The sequence below is a fragment of the Lissotriton vulgaris genome, chromosome 9 (genome assembly GCF_964263255.1).
Source record: "Lissotriton vulgaris chromosome 9, aLisVul1.2, whole genome shotgun sequence".
Classification (NCBI taxonomy): Eukaryota; Metazoa; Chordata; class Amphibia; order Caudata; family Salamandridae; genus Lissotriton; species Lissotriton vulgaris.
This window is the reverse complement of record NC_141697.1, coordinates 535407502-535429006: the sequence shown is the minus strand read 5'-3', so window position 1 is coordinate 535429006 and position 21505 is coordinate 535407502. Positions and strand designations below refer to the sequence as shown.

The window sequence follows — 21505 nt, the reverse complement described above, 5'->3', positions numbered from 1 at the left end:
GTTTTAACCATCCTTTCTCTTGTTGTCTTTGCATCCAGTGTGGTCCCGCCATTTGTAGTCTTTGTGCTACTATGTGTGTTCAGAGACCTGTCCCGAGAGAAGTAGAGAACAATAAGATGATGCTACAGCAACACCTTGATGACCTAATGAATATCGATATAGACCTAGATTCAGATTAACATGAGTCTTAGGTTATTGCCTACGTAATGGTAAAAGGAGGGTCTGAGGTTTTGTAATTCTCGAGTCTGACTCCATTTTGTTCTGTGCCACCATTTTGTGTTGCCCTCACGTAGGCCTGTCAAGGTAGCCTGGCGAACAAAGTGGCCTGGCCTTCGTAGTTCATGTATACATTAACTGGTTTCTTTTTGACTCTGAAATGAACTGTAAGAAACTGACCTTTTCACCTGAAACTGACCTCGCAAAGCCAATTTCCCTGATCGATCTTTGTCTGAGATTGGCAATCAATGTTCAGGACATCATTAACTTTTAGTTTCCTTGCACATGCCTTATCTTGTTCAGCATCTGTTACTGTTTCTTTTTTATGTTTCTTCATTACATGGGTTATGCTTTCAATTATAGGTTTGTCCGGCTTGGGGAGATTGAATTTGGGACATTCCTAATAATTAACTTTTGGGTTGGGATACTGTAAATTGAGTTTTTGTTATGTGATACTTTGTTTGAAAATGTACCTTATTGGCTAGAATTTTGTGCAGTGGGTGTACATTTATAATGTGAATATTGGGTATAAAAGGAGACGTCTCGCCTTAGTAAAATGAGCAGTCTCCTGAGAATTTACACTATGATGTATTTCTAGGATCACTGTTACTAGCTGCAGCTAATAAACTTGGTCTCTGATGCCATCCAGAAGTATTCTGTGTCTCTGTATACCAAGGCAGGTAAACTCGAAGATCTTAGGCGTACCCCTGACGCTGCTGGGTTAAACCCCGGTTCTTCAATAGTCCACAGGGTTCTGAGTCCCACGCTGATAAACTACAGAGAAACTGTATTCCAGCAGTTGGAGTATCCACTTTTCAAATCTCAGGGTGGTTTTGAGGAGGACCCAGTAAACTGAGGAATGAGGGGTTTGTGGAGAAGTGTGGCTCAATGGTTAGAGCGGCAGACCTTGATGCAGAGCGCTGGCCAGGGACCAGGGTTCGATTCCCGCCTCGGCAGGATCGGGCTTAAATTCCTTTGACCGGATATTCTCGCCTCAGTGCTGAATCTAAGCATGGGCCCCACGCTGCAACTCTGGGCAATAGCTTGCTTAGTCTCCACAACGGCCCCCGATACACAAGGGATGCCTGGTTTCACCATGGGATGCCCAGGAGTGGACACCTCACAAGGAAAAGCCAGGAGGGGTTCCCTTGTGGTAGGAGTACAAGCGCCGGGATGCTTACGGGTTACTGTTCGCGCTATACAAATACAACACATTTACATTTACATTTACATTTGTGGTCCGTAATAACTGTAAAAGGGTGGCCATAGAAATAGATGTGAAAATGATGATGACACCTCAATACACAGATTACCATGGACACTATCTGTGGTAGGGAACTAAAGGCTGTGGTGCCTCAAGGGTGAACTGGTCTCCAATCACAACCGTTAAAGATAACTGAGCCAACCGAGAAACTATTTAAACCAATGAATCACCTTACACCAGCCCATCCCTGGGCATACACAAAAATGTGACAGGATGTCCTCACACACTACCAGGTGTCATGCTTCATCATAGGACTCCTGACGCTCTTCAAAAACACGGTTTAATGATGATGCAGGCCTCACTTGGAGATCAGCAAAGCACTTCTAACTAAGAAGGGACCAGTGACATAGTGTAATTAAAAAACAATGTGATATGCCAAACTGACCTGTATATTAAATAAAATACCACTTGGTATTAAAAACCAATGTGAAGAAAAGGGGAATTAGTACCCCATCACCACTCAAATTGTCAACATGTTTTTGCCTGTTGGCTCATGCAAGTCCATGGCATTCTTCAGACCGGAAACACGGGGTCCCAGCGCAGCAAAAATCCCTGTGCATGCTTCTATCAGTATAGGGGTGACCTTTGTCAAACCCTCTCAAATCTTAGGTCCCTAGGGACCCCAACTTTAGGTCAGCTGGGCCCAATGGAGGAAGGGCTCAGGAACCTTTGTCGTCACATTCATCAAGGTGTTTTCCTCTCCGTAAACCTTCAGTTATTGTCTCCTTCCTCCCAATGAACCATAGAGGTAAGCTGTTCCGTATAGAGCGTACAAAACTCTTTATACAGAACAACTTAAAGGATAAGAACCGAGTACAGTCAAGTGCAATACTCTCTATAGGGAACAATTTAAAGGATAACAACAGAGTACAATACTCTCTATATGGAACAACTTAAAGGATAAGAACTGGGAAGACACAAGTGGAAAAGTATGAGATATGATGATTTGATATACCAATCTATGCTATGTAAGAGGAGACAAGACAACTGCAATACTGAGTACCACTATTAATATTTATGACAACATTTGTGAACAGTAAGACCCTTAATGAATGATGAAAAGCTGCCATTTTATATAGAATTACTGATTGGTGACAGTGTGAGAGATATGCATGAGTAAGAATGAAATTAATTGGGCCCTTATGGTTTTCTAAGGTGTTAACATTGTTTACACTATTCTAGATACCTGTTAATTGATGCGACATATTCTGTATGACAAAGAAGGAAGATGTTTCCTTCTACACAAACAAATAAGTTATGAGAAATATGAATTGACTAAATAACACATTAGATATTTTAAACAAAAACTGTTCTGAGCCTATTGCACATTCATGAAAGTTTAGGATGTACGCCAAGGAGTGAGGAAGGCTAGACGGGGGTCTTTCTGTGTAGAGCAAGGAAGCATTTCAATTAACAATAGGCTTTGCTTTAGATACATAGGTCAATAACGAGCAAAGAATAATGCTGGGTATAAAGTGAAATGGATACAGTTCATGGCAGGAGGGTGGAGTTTGCACTTACTGGGTAGCCCAGAAAAGCTGAAGCTGGAGAAAGCAAGAACAATTATTGGTTTTTGATGTGGAAGGAAAAACTACTCGAAGTGACGGGCAGCTCCAAAGGAAGGATTATGGACTGACCTAGATGATGGGAGGGAGATTCTGATTCATCTTTCACATGAGGGCGCAGAGAGATCACGAGAAACAAGCAGGGCGGTGCAAAGTGAGCAAAGGTGGCCAAGAATGGACATGACGGGAGGCACATTTAAAGGCATGAGCACCATGATACATTTCGAATATGGAGCTCTCTTATTGTACAAAGGTGTTTTAAAAATATATAGGCAATGTATCAGATTTTCAAGTAAGACGCTGATATTTTATGTGTACATAGATAACATTTTTTAAATATATAATGTGTATTCTAGGGGGCAGAGCAGGGACAGCACAGTCTCCTGGACCGTCATGCACTGGATCTCCCCAGCAGCAGTAGAGATGCCACTTGAATACACCAGTGTAGAGTTCAACTCAGATCTGTGTTCAAGGACAGTCCTTTCATACTTTGGTGTGGGACAGAGAGACGCATTAAGTTACACCCCTGAGAGTGCGACAATAGTTATGGAACTCATGGAGGTCCCTAGTCATAGTGTGACGGCAGGGGATACGCCGATGCCCCACAGCCATGACAGGAAACGGACACAGATGTGAGAGGAAGGACTGCTTCACGCCTCAATAGAGGAATAGGCAAGAAAAAGCCTTATCAGGAGCTGAGGATGAGAGCCAAAAGAGTGAGATAGTGGCACTAGACAAAACCCTGTCCAAGCTAGATACACTGGAAAACACAACTATGGTGATGCAGTCCAGCGTGGGTCATGCGGGGAGCAAGGTATGTGGAATCAAGGCATCAATGAAGGAACTAGACTCCAGGTCAACAGAGATGAACAGGTAAGACACACTGCAAGGAACTCGGAATAAAGACAGACTTATAGAATGGAGTGACTAGAACAGTTCGGGTGTTTATGACAGCAGGGTTAAAACTATGGGGGTTCTATGGTGCATGGTCCCTATATTAGCATTGGGATTCCCTGCAGTCCATTGGATACACACAGACGACTGACACATTTTTAGGAGAATGCCTTGTTGCCCCAGTCAGTAAGGTGGCACCATGCTCAGAAAGACACACAGACTAGACAACCAGTGTTTCTAACTCCCAGGACACATGTGGCAGGGGTACGAAAATGGTAGTCCTGCACGACTCGGAGCTTCATGATCTGATCCTGAGACAGGCGGCGCACATGAAACATGATCTGCAAATGGGAGGGAGGCAAATTCTCCTCCCCCCGGATCTGAGCTCTGCAACACAGCCTCAGAGGAAAGAAAATTCAGCGGATGTGTTAGGAAATGGCAGGCATAGGGTATTGCATCAGTGTGGTTTCCTTTGCATGTCAAAGTAATAAAAGATGGTAAGTCTTATGTCTTTCTCTAAGTTGAAGCAATGTGATATTTTCTGGAGGCCTTAAAGAAACACTCTTGCGGAAATATTGTTGAATGGAGGCCCACGACTGACATGCAGCTGTACGTGTATGTCCCTGGCTTGAAAAATCTCTAGGCTAAATGGGTAGGGATAGGATGCTTAGATCTCTTTCTTAGATAATTTCTTCTTGCTAAGTGGTATTTTACTTAGTGTTGCCTCATGTCTTTCCCCCATTTCACTAAGGTGATGAAGGAGCCGAATCTGCCAACATAAGCTTAAACCACTCGGGCAAAAAATCATATCGCTCACGACTATTTTTAGATTCGAAAAAGGTTCAATAGAGTATAACATTTAAGGAATTAGAACCTTGATGCACCCTACTGAGAGGGCACTGCCCTTCTTTTCAATGTTACGCAAACAAAAATGATCTGTCAATGCCGCTACTACAACCTGTACCATTTGACTGAAGCTTTCGCTCCTGGCCATTATCCCAGGAACGACATCTTTGATCTCTTGATGCAATATCTTATTCACATATTTGTTGTTTGATGGAGGAACAGTCCCTTGACTGATCTTGTTTAGGCATGGCAGACTAGGGATGTGCTAAATGGCCTATGTAGGAGCACATGCAAAAAAACAGATCAACCCATTCAGTCATTCCCAGGTTCCACTAATTTAATTTAGGTCTTTTGACTCTGCGCTCATGTTTGTTTTATTCCTTTATTCCTTTCTGCTTTGGTAGAAGAGCGGGGCTGAATCAATTTCAGGGACTGATTGTCGATTGCCTTTTCCCCACCCAATAAGACAATTCGACTTCAAAACTTTTATGTATTTAATGTAAACTTCTTTGTTGTTCTAACTTAAATTGTGGCAATTTGTCTTTGCTCAGATAATGACTTGAACCAAAGTGGTGCAATTTCCCCCCAAAATAGTCAATTCAAACAACGAAGTCTACTGCTTCACTGTTGGCCCCTGCACAAGAAGACCAATTGCACCTGAGAAATAATTAAGTTATTGTAATTGTTATTATGTGAAAGACAACAAATTTAAAGGAGGAAGAGGACTTTCTGAGAAAATATAAGCTCTGTCCTGAAGTAGACAAGGGGAAGGAGGAGACTCATGTGTGTCTCGAGAGCTGGTTGAGGATTTCCTAACAGCTGCAAGAAGATCTGTATTGCCTGAAGAAAGGCCACTACATGTGTGTCAGTCCTCGAGAACTATATATCCGTTTGGGGACTGTCCTAAGGGATTGAGGATTTGCTCCTCCCTCCTCTCTTGAGGAGGTATGTCTCAAAATAAGCTGCATGGCACACCGACTGTTAGGAGTTGGCTTCTCGCTGCAATGCTGAATTTAGGCTGTAGGACTGAGCAGGCAGGCATTCCAATTTGAGGTTGGGGCATTTTATAATTTGCGAGAATTACAACCTCTTACAGCAAGAGATCGAGCTTCTGTGATTGTTGTAAGTACTTTAGGGATATGTACAGACATCAGCCTTAAATCTATAATTGTAGGAGCTAGGGGTGCCACCCTGCCCTCTATGATGACTTGAATTGAGCTGAGATCTGAGGAAGAGCTGATTTTTCTCATATTTTACACTTCCCTTCGGTTCACTGGTGGTAGATACCTTAATAGCGCAAACGGTGTGCTATAATTGTGTCGTGTGGCAGGAGACTATTGGCGTATTATGCTCATTCGATGTACAGTCCCTGTGAACGCTGCAGCGTATCATTATATTCGCCCAGCAGCAAACGACCAACCACTTGGCATTACTAGCAGGAGATATAGTGTGTCAATAAGCATTGTCTGGCTACCAGACACACTGCCGCTACTGTGTGACTGGAGCAGTCGCTGTATCCCATGGAGGAAGAAGTTGTGGACTCGGGTTTTAAAATTGACAAATTTGCTTACTAGAGGGAAATTGGTGATGACCATTATGACATTCTCTGTTGCCTTTGCGAGACTCCAGCCAATGCAAGAGCCAGATAGGGATGGCTCAGCTAGAATAGCTCACTCGTCCTGAGCCCTTCCCCTGCCGTTACCCTCTGAAGTGGTAACATCAGCGGCGGCCAAGCACAGACACAGCTTAGGATAGAACTTTGGAGCTACAACAGCCTTTATCTATGGATGCTGATGTTGCCCCTCCCTGGTAGTAAAAAAATCCTTTGGATATTCTAGAAATCTGCCCAGTCCTGTAGCTATGTCTGTGCTTGAAGGTGTATGTGCTTGGTGCATAGGACTTAAAAGTATGCGTCACGGAGGGGCGTGGCCAAGATGGCGCGGAGTAAGACGTGCTTTCGGGTCGCTCCGGCGCCCGACCTGCTAAGCATTGTTCAGCATCACCTACAGGGCTTCAATCTGCTCTGAAACGGTCGCAGAAGATTACAGCGCCGAGCGGGGTGGTCCGGTGTCATCGGCGTCTCCCGGTGTGGTTGTACGGCGCAGCCGGGAGCTCTTCAACGTCGGGCCTGCTAAGCCCCGGCCTTGCGTGGGAACGAGGCCGCCGTAGGCGCAGTGACTCGGCATCGACTGGGCGTGGCTCCGCGGAGCGGCGAGCGCCCTATGCCTTCTCCGGCCCCCGGACTCCCTCCACTACAACAAGACATTGGATTGGTAGTGCGCCCCTTGCTTTGAACGGCTGGAAGACTCGTCAGGTGGCTGGCCACGTGAACCTGGACTGTGGAGCTCTGGCGGAGCTGGGCGACCGGGACGTGGCTATCCCTGCCCGCCGCATCGGCGCCCTCGACGGCCTATGCTAACCGGAGGGTCATCCCCACCATTGTGGACACAGTACTGCTCGGAGGGGCCCGTACCCGGCGTTGCCTACAGCTTGGGGTGGTTGGCTTCTGCGGAACACCCGGGAGTGGATATTGGCTGCCTCGAGACCCTGCTCTGCCACGCGGACCATTTCTCCGGCCCACACGATCCAGAGGCGGAAGACTCGGTTATGCATTAGCTGGATGTCTGTCCCCGTGCCCGGCTCCGTGAGACGGGGTCCCTAACTCTGCTGCCGTACCTCGGCGTCTTCGACGAGTGGTCTCACGCCGCCATTTTCTCGGGCGGCTGCCATTTGTGACGCAGGTCCTCTTGCACGGCCTACATCTTGGACGGCTCTGCCTCCATGGCTCCGCCACGATGTCGCAATTGCCGCGCAAAGGGAGGTCATTGAAGGAGGGAGCCTCTAAAACATCGCAACCACCGAACTCCCCTGGAGCGAGTGGCTCAGCTAGACATTCAGATGAAGAAGCGCCGGCCACCAAGGCCTTTATGTCGGAACTCTTTGCCTCGATCAAGGAGGACATCTCCGAGCTTCGAGCTCAACTAGCGTCGGACCTCCGTGAGGTCCGAAGAGATGTGGACGGCGTCGGGGAGCGAGTGGCCGTGTTGGAGGATCATGACCTGAGTATGGCGAATGACGTGCACCAGCTGCAGCAGGATGTCCTTCGCCTTACGGACCAGAACTTGAACCTGCAAGCATACGCAGAGGACTTGGAAAACTGCTCCAGGAGAAACAACATCCGTGTCAGAGCGGTCCCCTGGGATGGAGAGGCTGGTGACTTGAGGGGGTATGTGCAGGCCCTCTTCCTGCAGGTGCTGGACGAGGATGACGTTCGGGAGATCAAATTGGACAGGGTGCACAGAGTTGGCCTGCCCAGGCGAGGAGGTCCCCCTCCGGACATTCTTGCGTGTGTCCATGACTTTCAAATTAAGGAACGCATCCTCCGGAAGGCCAGGGCCCTCCCTACTTTGAACTTTCGAGACCATCGACCACAGCTGTTCCAGGACTTAGCAGCATCCACGCTTCAGAAGCGCAGAGAATTCCGGCCGGTGACTGCCTATCTGAGGGAGCAGGGCGTCTCCTACTCCTGGGGTCACCCCTTCCGGATTATATTTCGATGGCAGAACAGGTTGGTGCAAATCCGCTCCCTAAAGGCTGCGAGGGAGCTATTGGGGCTGGAGGAGGACCCATCATCGCAAGCGGCACAGTCTTCGCCTTCACGACGACGGCATCGCTCTTCGTCTTGGCACCGGGTTGGAGCTTCCCCGGACCGGCTGCGACCGGACCACTCTATCAGCCTGCAGGAGAGAGGAGCAGCGGTAGCGTCGGTGGCCTCGGCCACCCTTGCGGATTCTCAGCAGTCCTCTGGAGCAGCATGATCCCTGCCTTCTTTGATGGTCGGGCGCCGTGGCGCCTCCGTTCCTGCGGCCCTGGGGTACTATGGTACTTTTGGAGAAGACACCCCGGGCCTTGGCCCTGGGGGCCCCTGATCTGGTGCCCCCACCCCGATACCAGTCTGATGTGGACCGTGTGACCGTTGGCCCATTGGACCTTTCGACTGTACAAAACAGGTTGCGAGCCTTGTGCTCTGTTTCTTTGGTTTTGGGGTTGTTGCAGGGGGGTGGGTCAGTTGGTGCTCTGTGTGTGGTTGAGCGATCTGGGTTGGGGTTGGGGAATGGGGGGTTTGTGGTGACGACCGTGTGTGTTGGCTGTGTGATGATGGTGTCTCCTAAAGTGTTCACTCCTGCATTTCGTACTTCACTCTGTGGTGCGGCTCCTTTGGCCCCCGCGCTTTCTGGTAGGGAGGCCGTTCTGAGTGGCTTGGGGAGAGGGCACGTGGCCCCATTGGTGTGGCTGTGGCTGGGGTCTTTCCCTTGGGTCCCCTTGACTGACTTCCTTCGATGGGCCTGGGCTCCGGTGTGTGTCGAGGATCTGTTCGGGGAGAGTGACTGTCTGGAGATGTGCATGGCGTGGAGTTTCAATTCCCTATTATGCCTATTAGCATAGGAACTTGGAATGTAAAGGGCCTCAACTCCCCGCAGAAGCGGCAGAAACTCTGGAAATACATTGTAGATCATCACTTGGATGTGGTCGCTCTGCAGGAAACCCACCTGGCTAGGAGGGATGAGCTGAGGCTCCGTCATAAGCAGTTCCCTCTTATCTACACGGCGTCCGCGCCCACAAAACATAGAGGAGTGGCCCTGCTCTTCCGGGCTTCCCTACATTTTCAGCCCCTGGGAGTGAGTGCCGATAAGGAGGGCCGTTGGCTACTGGTGAAAGGGATGTTGCATGGCCGCTTATGTACTTTTGCTGTAATGTATGCTCCGAATACAGGTCAGAATGGCTTTCTGCAAGGTTTGATAGATAGGATGGGGGACTTTGTGGAGGAGCACTTAATCCTGCTGGGAGACTTCAATATGGTTTGGGACAGAGGTTTGGATAGTTCTGGAGCGCGCAGGGCGGACACTGGCGTCTTCTCAGAGGAAACTAAGCGTCAGTTAAGTGATATGGGGCTTATAGACAGTTGGCGCTTTGTCCATACACAAGCTAGGGACTACACTTTCTTTTCCAGTGTTCATCGCTCGTACTCCCGCATTGACTATGTCTTGGTTAGCCAGGCGCTCCGGGGGGATATGCAACTGGCTGATATCTTCCCACTTTCGTTATCGGATCATAGCTTGGTGGTCCTTGGACTACACTGGACCGCCGGGGGGGATGGTTGGCGCAAATGGTACTTTCCGGCAGCTCTGGTGAGGGATGAGGTGTCTTGTAAGGCTTTACGTAAGGCTATTGGTGATTTCTTTCTCCTTAACCCTCCTACGGACACGTCGGTGTATAACACTTGGGACGCGTGCAAGGCCTCTCTACGGGGCACGTGCCTCGCTCTCAACGCGAACCTGAACAAATTGAGGCGCGAGGAGAGGGAGGCTCTTGAATCGGAACTTGCCACGTTAGAACAGGCCCACAAGGCGAACCCCTCCAGGGAGACTCTACGCCCCCTGACGGCGGTACGAGGGAAGCTGAGGGCCCATTATAACAACAGGGCGGAGTTTACCCTTCTGCGCCTTCGGCGTACCTCCTACTCTCAGGGCAACAAGATTGGGCGCCATCTTGCCCGGCAACTTCAGGACAAACGGGAAAAAGATTATATAGGTGGAGTGCGTGACCATGCGGGCTCCGTTCAGCACAAGGATGCGGACAAGGCGGCCATATTTGGTCGCTTCTATGCTGCACTTTACTCGAGCGACGCTCTCGACCCGGAGGCTCAATCTGCGTTTCTGGAGGGTCTGCCTCTCCCGAAAGTCTCTAAAGAATGGAATGCCCTGCTGCCCTCCCCCATCACTCTGGAGGAGGTCCTGGATGCCATCAAGGCCCTGAAGCTACATAAGGCCCCTGGGCCTGACGGCTACACGGCCCTCTTCTACAAGACGTTCGCCTCCGACATTTGCGATTACTTAGTCTCTCTCTTCAATGCAATGGCGATTGATGGTAAGACCACGGACTCAATGGCCGAAGTGTTGATTACTATTATCCCCAAGCCGGGGAAGGACCCTACTTCCTGTACATCTTACCGCCTGATAGCGCTCCTCAATCTGGACGCTAAACTGTACTCCTCCATTTTGGCGGGCAGACTGCAAGACCTGATACCTGCCTTGATCCACCCGGACCAATCTGGGTTCATTAAGGGTAGGCAGACTCATGATAATCTACGCCACGTCGTCCACCTCATCGAAAAAGCGGAACGGTTTCGCATACCTGCGGTGCTGGTAGGGCTTGACGCGGAGAAGGCTTTCGACCGCGTCGACTGGGGGTTTCTGCACCAGACGCTGGTGGCCTTCGGGTTCTCGCCCCACTTCATACGGATGATTGAGGCCAATTACAGTAGCCCTACCTCCAGAGTTTTGGTCAATGGCCATAGGTCCGGGAGCTTTTGCCATTTCCGGGGGACGCGCAAGGGATGCCCCCTCTCGCCCCTCCTCTTCGCCCTCAGCATAGAACCACTGGCGATGGCGGTGCGGGAGGATGAGCGGATTCTCGGGCTTCCCTTTACGGGCGAACAGCATAAGATCTCGCTCTTTGCTGACGACGTCCTGTTGTCCATTCGTGATCCAGCGCTGTCGCTGCCCCACGTTCACTCAGTACTCTCCTCTTATGAGAAGGTGGCGGGCTTTAAGGTCAACTTCGACAAGTCCTACATATTAAATCTGACCCTGTCGCCGGGGGAGGTACACTTGACCCGGCTACTTACTCCACTTGCGTGGGCGTCGTCGTCTTTGCTCTATCTGGGGGTACGGCTGACTCCCACCGTAGGTGCCCTGTTCCAAGCTAACTTCCCCCCGATGTTGACATCAATCAGGGCTGACCTGGAACGCTGGAAGCCCAAATTCATCTCATGGCTCGGCAGGATTCACGCCCTCAAGATGGTCCTCCTCCCCAAGCTTTTGTACCTTTTTCAAGCTTTGCCTATCCCGATAGGGCTGGACTACTTTCGCCGATTGAAAACCGCGATGCTGAAATATGTCTGGCAAGGTGGCCGGGCACGACTCCCATTCGCGGTTATTCGACGTCCGCGATTGGAAGGGGGGGTGGGCTTTCCAGACATGCATTTATACTACAAGGCTGCCCAATTGAGAGTTCTTGTGGAGTGGTCTCAACAGCTTTCGGAGAAGCATTGGCTTCATATGGATCGGAGTGTTGCAGGCCGCTCCATCTGGGATTTAGCCTGGAAGCCTAAAATGGACCGGCCCAGAAACGTGTACATCAGCACCCCCACAAGCACGGTGTCGAAGGTCTGGGACACGCTGAGTGGCGATGACCGATGGACCACGTTCCCATCCCCGTTCACCCCGATTCATTTCAACCCGGCCTTTCCCCCGGCTCTGAAAGAGGGCCCCTTTGAGGCTTGGAGGGAGGGTGGCTGCAGGGCCCTCACCCACTTGTTCCATGGCACCGAACCCCTCACTTTCCACAACTGTATGAGGGACTATGGCGTTCTGCCAACGGAGCGATACAGACATCTTCAGCTCCTGCACTGGGCGACGTCCCCTGCTGTAGTGGATGCCGCTACCAGACCCTTGACGAAATTCGAATCCTTCCTCCTTCGCACCTCTACCATGAAAGGAGCGATCTCTTTTCTATATAAGTTGCTATTAGATACTACTATGTCTCCGCGGCCGCGATATCAGGATCACTGGGAATACACGTTAGGGAGGGACATTTCTAATACAGAGTGGCAGGGCTTGTGGAGGGACGTGATGGCACATAACCACTCTGTGGATCTCAGGGAGGCCCATATGAAACTCATCTTTGATTGGTACTTGTATCCGTCTAAATTACATCGCATATTTCCAACTGCTTCAGATAGGTGTTGGCGAGGTTGTGGGATGTTAGGGGACTTTAGCCATATATGGTGGGACTGCCCCACCATCAAGCCGTTTTGGGCTGAGATTCTCTCCCACATAAAAGATATTTTGGGTTACCCAGTCCTTGACTCTGTGGCCTTTGTTCTATTAGGACTTAGGGACCCATTGCTCGAACATCAGACTAGGGCGGATAAGCGTGTTATGTGGTTGTGTTTGGGTGCGGCTAAGATGACTCTGGCAGCCGCTTGGAAGACCCCATCTGCCCCTGCTATCTCCTTGTGGCATGCCCGGTTGTGGCGTTTGTTAAGCATGGAACGTCTATCGGACATTTTCTTGGGGAATTTTAAGAACTTTATGTGCAATTGGGGCCCACTTGTGAGATTCCTGTCCCGAGGCCTGCCTTCGGCAGTGTGTCCGTCCGCTCTGCGGACCCTTCATCTTTTCCAAATCTGATCACGGGAGTGACTGTGATGGTTGAATGCTTGCTGGTCGTCACCACTGAGGGGTGGGAGGTGTTGGGGAGGGACGAGGTAGGGGGGGTAGTTGGGGACGTTTTTTCTTGTTCTCTTCTCCTGTTTCGACCTACTTTGCTTTTGGGATGGACATTAGGTATTGGATGGAGCTTGGGCTGCTCTTCCTGGCCGAGGACGATGCATCCGCTATTGAACTAACCGGGCATACACTGGACGCTGTGAAGGGCGGACCCTTCTGTCCGTGCCTCCGTTGCTTTGACTGGCTATTGCCATTTTGCTGTGGATTCTGGAGCTTTATTGCCCCTTCCTTCGCGAACGTTTTCCCTCCCTATTCTTTGCTCCCCCTGTGAGGGGTTTTGTGGCGGCTTGTCGCCTGTTCTTTCTTTCTCCTCTTTCCTGGTCCCCTTGTTCTATTCCCTTCCCCCTTTTCTGTTTCACCTTGCATACTACAAAATAAAAATTTTACACAAAAAAAAAAGTATGCGTCACACAAGGTGTATGGGCTTGGTGCATAGGACTTAAAAGTATGTGTCACACAAGGTGTACGGGGTGAACAACCTTTACAACAAAACTTTTACAACGGACTACCATTACAACGCGGTCATTACAACGCAAACCATTACAACGCATTGCGCTGGGGGGCGCTCTAGGATAGGGAATAAGTTTAATTTTCTATCCAACACCTTCCCTAGTGTCCACGGGGACTGGAGTTGGAATAGAAAATTAAACTTTTCACTATCCAGCACCTCTAAGCACTATGCGTTGTAAAGGTATGCGATGTAAAAACCGCGTTGTAAAGGCAGGCGTTGTAATAGCCTGCGTTGTAACATCATACATCCGGTGTACGGGTTTGGTGCATAGAACTTAAAAGTATGCGTCACACAAGGTGTATGGGCTCGTTGCATAGGACTCAAAAGTATGTGTCACACAATTCACCTGATCATAACCAATTGTGTGATGAAATATTACAAGTACTTCTGCCAAAATAGAATTTTGAACTCCTGGAGGAGGAGAAGCTGATTTAGATCACATAAATCTGTAATGGCACAGTACCAACTGGTTGGAAATAGGGGAGAGCCATGGCACAGATGGATAATATCATTGACTGCTGAAAGACAATTCGGGCCAGATTACACATCACCCCGGTAGTTTACAGATAATATTACCTCACTCATTCATAGAATTTTGTGACACAGCAATGATACTTCAGTGTTGCCAAGAACATATTTAGGGCACAGCATAGTCAAGGAACAGGTGACCAGGTTACTTAACACCCAATTTTAAATAGTTTAGCTTCTCAGGCAATACAAAGATTTACCACATCCATTATAAGAGTTAGAAAGCAGATTTCGGCTCTGGGTTAGGAGCAACTTAATTGTTTTGTATTTGTAAAACATGAAGACCATGCTCTGTATCCCTTTAATACCTACCTTTCCTTTTGCTCTGTTTTTGCGTTTAGGGGTATCGTCTTCCATATCTTCTATTTCTAGATCATGTGGAAGCTCTCCTATTGGTGGCTTCTGAAAGATAAATACCAAAATCCATTAACAATACTTGGTTCAGCAAGCAAATGTAGCACAATTGTATTTGTCCTACTTTATTTCATTCCTTCTTCGATTCAAAAGTCTTATCTCTGATCTCTCCCATACCCCCCGCCCATACTAGGCCAAGGTGTGAAAGTAAGCAGGTTTATTTTCATCTTTCTAGTTCAGGATTTCCATAATGGAGTGCACTAACCTGTTTGCCTGAAACCCTCCCTAATATCTTCCATTAAGGATTCAGGAAAGGGCCTGCAAGGTTCCGCTGTACGCCCCTGCGCTGCCCCTAGGCCACCACCCAAACATCACGGTCACACAGGACGAGAAAGCAATGGCTCTACTTAGACAGGTGGTTCTGGAGACAATGGGTGATATATACCCAGAAGGACGCTTTTTAGATCGGACAGACCTAACATACATAAATAACGCTATGCCTCTTTTCACATTTCCATACGTACCCGCCGCAAGGAGTGGGAGCTCTCAGGTTGACACGGGTGGCATCTCTTCTGATGAAGTAAGAAGCACTGGGTGGGGGGCTGAGTTTTTCCGGTTAACTCTACTCAGTTCTGGCCTGCTGTAGTGAACCAGCCAAAACAGCTAAACGAACAGATGGCGTTTTTTAGCATGGAGTGGAGTTGAATATTATACTATGCAGACTGAATAGGTGAGCCAACACATGCCCATGATTGAGTAGTGTACCATGAGGGGCAACATGGTTCTGCTATTATGATGCGGCTGGGTGGGGCGGGACACATTTATGATACATAGAGGGTTAATCTGATTTCTGAGACACCCCCCTGTGCAATATTTCTGGGGCCGATTGAGTTGGCCAAGTAGCCCACACTCACCAACTATTGGAGTTCCAGTTGGGTCACAGTGTTTAATATTGGTACAATGTTGCAACATTACCACGTGTAGCCTGAATGAGGTGTTCTAGCGCCAGCCAATAATAAAATAAAATTGGTTCTAGAGATTAAGATAGTAAAATGGAACTGATAAGACATACCCCTGACTCTCTCATGATATGGACACGTGAAGAGTTAGGATATTATGTGATCTGTTATCAGACATGCCTTCCTATTATAAGAAATGTGAAAGTGTCAGTTTCTCCCTTCTTTTTGCGTCCTTCACACATCACTTGTTGCGGACTTTGCAGAGTGTGACAATGAAGGATACCACCCTCTCCTTGACCAGCCAACCGGTATCCCCTTAAGCTTAGGATAAGACGTAGGTGCATTAGTGAATTTGTGTATTATGCCGCTTTACTAATTACAAAGCAGGCCCTTTAACTAACCATGGAATAGGGTCAGTATAATATATAGTAGATGTAATGTCACCTTGTGTTAGTGCATGTAGAGCTAGTTGCTTCTGTCACTTATATGGTTACCCACCACACCTTCCATTCATAGTCAATAGTCTCTATCACTGCCATCAATTGCACGTGTCGGGTGACGTATCAGGGGGTATAATGAACTTGGTTACCCTTTCTGCCCTGCCTTGACCAAATCAATAGGCCATGTTCTCTTTGTTTGTACTGCATACACAAAACCAAGGGGTAAATGGATTATTCCTGTTTGCAGACAACTTGGAACTCGCGATTTTAGAGTAGCTTTGAGCATACTAAAATCTGACACAAGACCATTGTGTGTGTGCGCAATCGCAAAGTTCCTGGGCCATTCTTGGTAAATTAGAAGGAAGGCCCTGACACAAGCCCTGATTTGTCCTTAAGATGTCCGAACCATGCTGGTGAAGGAATCTTTTGATATTGTTATTTTTATGTCCCAATGACTACATCCTATTTTAAATGTAAATACCTCTCCCTTGCCTTATATATAATAATTTGAAAAACGTTAGCTGCATCTTTTGGACATCATGAACTGAGTAGAAGGCAGCAATATGTTACTTTTATCAATTGTGATATAAGGAGATTAAGTCGTACTGATTAATTGCTGTCTAATGGCGCGAAGTTTTACATTTTTTATACATGTATTTAAATTACAGCTGTGTAATGTCTATGTATTGTACTTTTATGGTCTCACGACCAAATAAAGTTTAATGATTGATTGATGATGACCTGTGGGATGAGAACTAAACGATGCCTTTGATCCTTATAGCGTGGATGAGGGATCCCAATATTTTATCCTTCTTTGTAGTACAGCTATATACAGATGTATACAGTGGGTTGTCTCCCTTTAACACAGATGTGTACATACTGTTTTTCCCTAAACAGGTTATCTACGGAATCCTGGCGGTAACAGCCCAGGTACGATTCACTTGGAACACTTAGGTTGTCACTTATATTAATATTTAGGGTCCTCCTGACACCTAGGATAACACTATAGGGATCCTCTAGACCTGATCAGTGCCCCAGACCTTTTAGGCTTACTTTTGAGGACAGAAACATGTTGGCAAACATAGAGCAGGGATGAGTCATTGTACACTGGAGAAGGTTAGAGCGGCAGACCCTGATGCAGAGGTCTAGCCCGGGACCAGGGTTCAATTCCCTGCCTCGGCGGGTCTTGGGCTCAAAATTCCATGGACCTGATAATTCTCGCCTCGTGCCTATTCCAATCATGGAGTCCCACTCTGCAACTCTGGGCAATAGCTTGCTTAATCTCCATAACGGCCCCCACAACGCTAAGGATGCCTGGCCTCCACCTTGGGGGTGCACAGGAGTGGACGCCTCACAGGGAAAGCCAGGATGGGTTCAACAGCGGTATTCGTACAAGCGCCTTGAGACCCTTGCGGGTGAGTAGTGCGCTATACAAGTATCAATTTACAAGTATCAATTTTACTCTGTGACACCCACTGTTAGATTGGATATTAATATACCTATGTTCCTCAGGAATAAAAGTGATAACTGAGGAGCCCGAATGTATTTTTAATTTAGCTGGATCATGTTTTTGTCCAGTAGTTTTTTGCAAGTACTCACTCCTACCGCCAAGTAATTGCAGAGGCAAGTCCGCCTTGGCAGTACCATCTTAACGGGGTGGGGAGAGGATCCCGATGATGAAGCATGACACTATTATGTGTGTGAGGCATCCTCTTCCATTAATTATGGCCTTACTGTTCTGAACAGCCCCCAGCGACTTCCAATAGGAGGGGCTTGACCCAACTTGGGGTCTTGTGCCATTTCGTTTAACACTGGCACCCTACCCTGTTGTGGTTTGTGATCAGCTGATTCTGCACCACGAGGGACAACTGCTCCCAGGGACACTGCTCTGTCTAATGAGTTGGATTGTGCAGTATTTAGTACTGTTGAATGACTAAAAGTACTTTCTATTCCTTAAAAGATAAGCACTGGCTGGACACTGAAGTTATTGTGTCTGTTGACTGACTGTGGAATTGTGAACTGGGGCACCCTACGGTACCTACCTGAGGAGCCTTTGACTGCTCGCGCTCGCATGTCTGAGAGTCAAGTGCTGAAAGGAATGTACTAGGCCCAGCTTGCAGAGCCATAGTAGGATGGGCCCCAGGATATCAATGGAAAACAATCTCAACCGCACTGAGTTGTCCCTGTCTGTCCTGTGACCCGGCCAAATGGGGTTGACATACAGCTCTTGCTTTTGTTAATTAATTAATGATCAAGATATCAGATTAACGAAGTGCAAAAAAAGGAAACATTTGAGTCTAATTTAAGTTGATTGATGTTTTATTTCATAAAGCTCTCATTCATCAACTACCATCCTTTTTGGTTCATAGAGGTTATGGAGTAAAGACTTGTACGTAAAAAGAGTACTACATTATTTGAGAGGAAAGTGAACTATTCAACGCGGCTCATTTCCCTGGTGATTAATGGTCACAGTGAGCCAGTCAGGTCATATGTAAGTTCATATGTAGGTCTTGCAAATTCTCAGGCAATTATTGCTGTACTCTGGGATTCATCCTGATTTCTCAGTGAAGGATGCTAGCTTGTCCGGTGAAGAAGTATCTTGCCCAAAGGAACTGTTCTGTTTTTATACGACAATTTGACAGAATGGGGGCACACAGACCTTTCAGACGAACCTGTCATAGCTGTAAAGTCCAGCTACCACACATATCATCTAGCACTCATGAATACCCACTTCTTTTGATTAACTTTTATGTCAGCAAGCCATCCATTTGGGGACATTTTGCTACCAATCTATTTCAGTAACACTTTCTAATGCCCTCTTTCCAAGAAAAGGAGAGTGTTATCATTCCTGTACAGTCAGTGTTCGAGCATGGATCAGAATTGCAAGTGGTGCAGTAAACAACACTCACCTGCTGTTTTCCCCCAGACAGATTTTGTCAGGTTAAGACTGCCGAAAATTAGTGATGAAAATGTGTGAGAACAATATGATAAATACAGAGCTGGCAAATGCTGACTCTGGATAAAATTCACAAGTTTCTCTGCAGAAACTTGGAGCAGGAGGTGTTTACTGAGCCCAGTACACTCCTCGTCATTACTGTTTATCAAGTTTGGTAAACACCACCCGTTACTGAAGAACCCAATGGCAGAGAACGGTGACTCTAGTAACTATTGTCCAATCTCTCAAATCCCCAATCTGGCTAAATTAATTGAGAAGTATATCAGAAAAAAGTTAGCTAATTATCTGGAGGATGAAAATATTTTGAAGAACGGAAGAATGGCTTCACACCAGCGCACGGACCAGAGTCCGCATTAATCTCGACCATGGACAGATTGAGGATGGTGGTTGACAGTGGTCAGACTGCAGTTTTGATATTATTAGGTCTGTCAGCTGCGTTTGACACTGTCAACCACAAGATACTGCTACTCAGACTTAAAGTGATAGGAATACAGGATGCCTTTTTGGGATAGGATCAGATCATTCCTGTTGGAAAGATACCAGGCAATCTCTCTTTCCGCTTAGAGTGTGAAAAAAGAAAAAAACTGAACACGGGGTATCCCATGGATTGGTGCTGAGCTCGATTTTGTTTAATGTTTACTTACATCCTCTGCTGACCATGATTAGGTCCCATGGGATATCCTGTGTGAATTATGCAGAGGATACTCAACTAATTCTGTCCATGGGCAAAATTTGACATAACTCCATTGAAAAAACCCATACCTGCCTACATGAAATGGCTAACTGGCTAAAGAAAAACTGTTTAAAGATCAGCAAAGGAAAGATAGAATCTCTATGCTGCTCAGCTCACCCTCTCAAGATCTCTATCTCCCTCCTGATAACTTCAGGCCAAGGACCAGCTCAGAGAGCCTGAAGACCTCTCGAGCAGGGTGAAATTTGAGTCTACATAGATGAGAAATTATCTCAGGGGACTTGAATCAACAAAACAGTGCACACATGTTTTAGTCTACTAAGGACCCTCAGAAGAATTGTTCCATTCTGCTTCAGTGAACAAAAAGGCTAGTACTGTACATTTTTTAGCATAATGGAATACTGTAATGCTCTTCTTTTAAGAGCACTTGGCTACCTGGAGAATAGATTGTACAGGGTTCAAACAACGGCAGCTAAAATGGTACTGAACAAATCAAGATATGATTCCTCCTACTGCCCTGAGAGAGCAGCAATGGCTTCCAGTGACAGAAAGGATTGTTTTTAAATCAACATGTGTAGTATTTGAGGCATTTAAGGGAACTGGATTAGTGTTGCTACAAAGGAAATTTAGCTATTACATGCCACAGAGAATTTTGTGGTTCGCTTATCCGGTCTGTGTACCAAAGTTCAGTAGAAACAAGGCAGGTGGCAGGTCCTTCCAGATCAAGGCTTCCAACTGTGGAATAAGCTCCCAGCTACCCTCAGAGCCTGTGATAACCTCAGCAGCTGCAGGAAAAACCTGAAAACATGGCTCTTTTCCAAAATAGAGTAGGCTAAGTTGAAAAACATCTAGAATGGGGGAGGGGGAGGTAGATTTAGGACTGCATTTGGGTTGGGGTTTAGGATTAGCTACTTTAGCGCCAAAATACCTGTAATGTGAACGTCTCACTTTATAAATGTCTGCTATTATGATTCTCACAGACTCGTATTTAAGGCCTACGAAGGCCACTAAGACACACTTAGATGAGTAACGCCTAGGGCCGTTAGGTTCCTCTATGTTTTCAACTTAGCAAGTCAAATGAGAAAGAAGGATTTTATCATACTTGAATCCACCAGGTGTCACGTGTCCTTATATTAAACTGATGACGCTGTGACATACACGTTCCTTGGGTGCATGACTGATCCTCAGTGTGTGATCTGGACATGGTTCGTACATGAAGGCTCTTTGGTAAGAGACCTGCTCCAGGTAACATCAGCCGGAGACTGTCAGCTGAGTATGATTTTTCCCTGTAAACTCCAGTCTTTCTGATTATTTGGTGGGAATCAAAGAACTATCTCACCAATAAGAATACCCCTATACATAGCTGTTATACCAATATTGGTGTCCAAAACACACCTATTTTGCCAGGTAGCTTGCGAAATAAGATGGCTGTATGTTCAAATATATAAATATCACATGCAGACTATCGACTAGCACAATATCCTCAAGGTATGGATACTGAAGTATGGATTTACTATTCCCAACTCCTCATCTACTTACATTTAAGATATATATCTATGTATATTGAAATATGGATATTTAAGGTACCTAAATGGGAAGTAAAACATAGTAAATATAGACTTACCTATATACACGCCCTCACAATATTGTCATAGTCGATATTCTGGATATAATATTTTTGATGGACGATATGTGAAACTCGATTTTCTGATAGTACATCAATCAGGAATTTATTGTGTAAGTAATACTGTGATTGTGTAAATAGCCACATCGCATCCGACAGCTACTGTGCAATGAAGCCCGCTAAGACATTGTGCTAGTAATTATGCTACGAGAAGACATTTACTGTGGCAGTAATCACAGCACACCGCCACCAAGTGCAGGCAGACTGCTAAGCACTTTGGGGGGTTAAAGCTTCAAACCATTT

General features: G+C 47.0%; 1 protein-coding gene across 4 annotated transcripts in view; it reads right to left on the bottom strand.

Annotated features, from left to right (window-relative positions):
- DPF1 (double PHD fingers 1) overlaps positions 1-21505 on the bottom strand; it is a 516551-nt gene that overhangs the window by 212519 nt on the left and 282527 nt on the right. For all 4 annotated transcript variants that reach the window (XM_086938023.1, XM_086938024.1, XM_086938021.1 and 1 more), the window contains exon 5: positions 14491-14580. In XM_086938023.1, coding sequence (XP_086794149.1) covers positions 14491-14580 — 90 coding nt within the window. The remainder of the gene's footprint in view (positions 1-14490; positions 14581-21505) is intronic.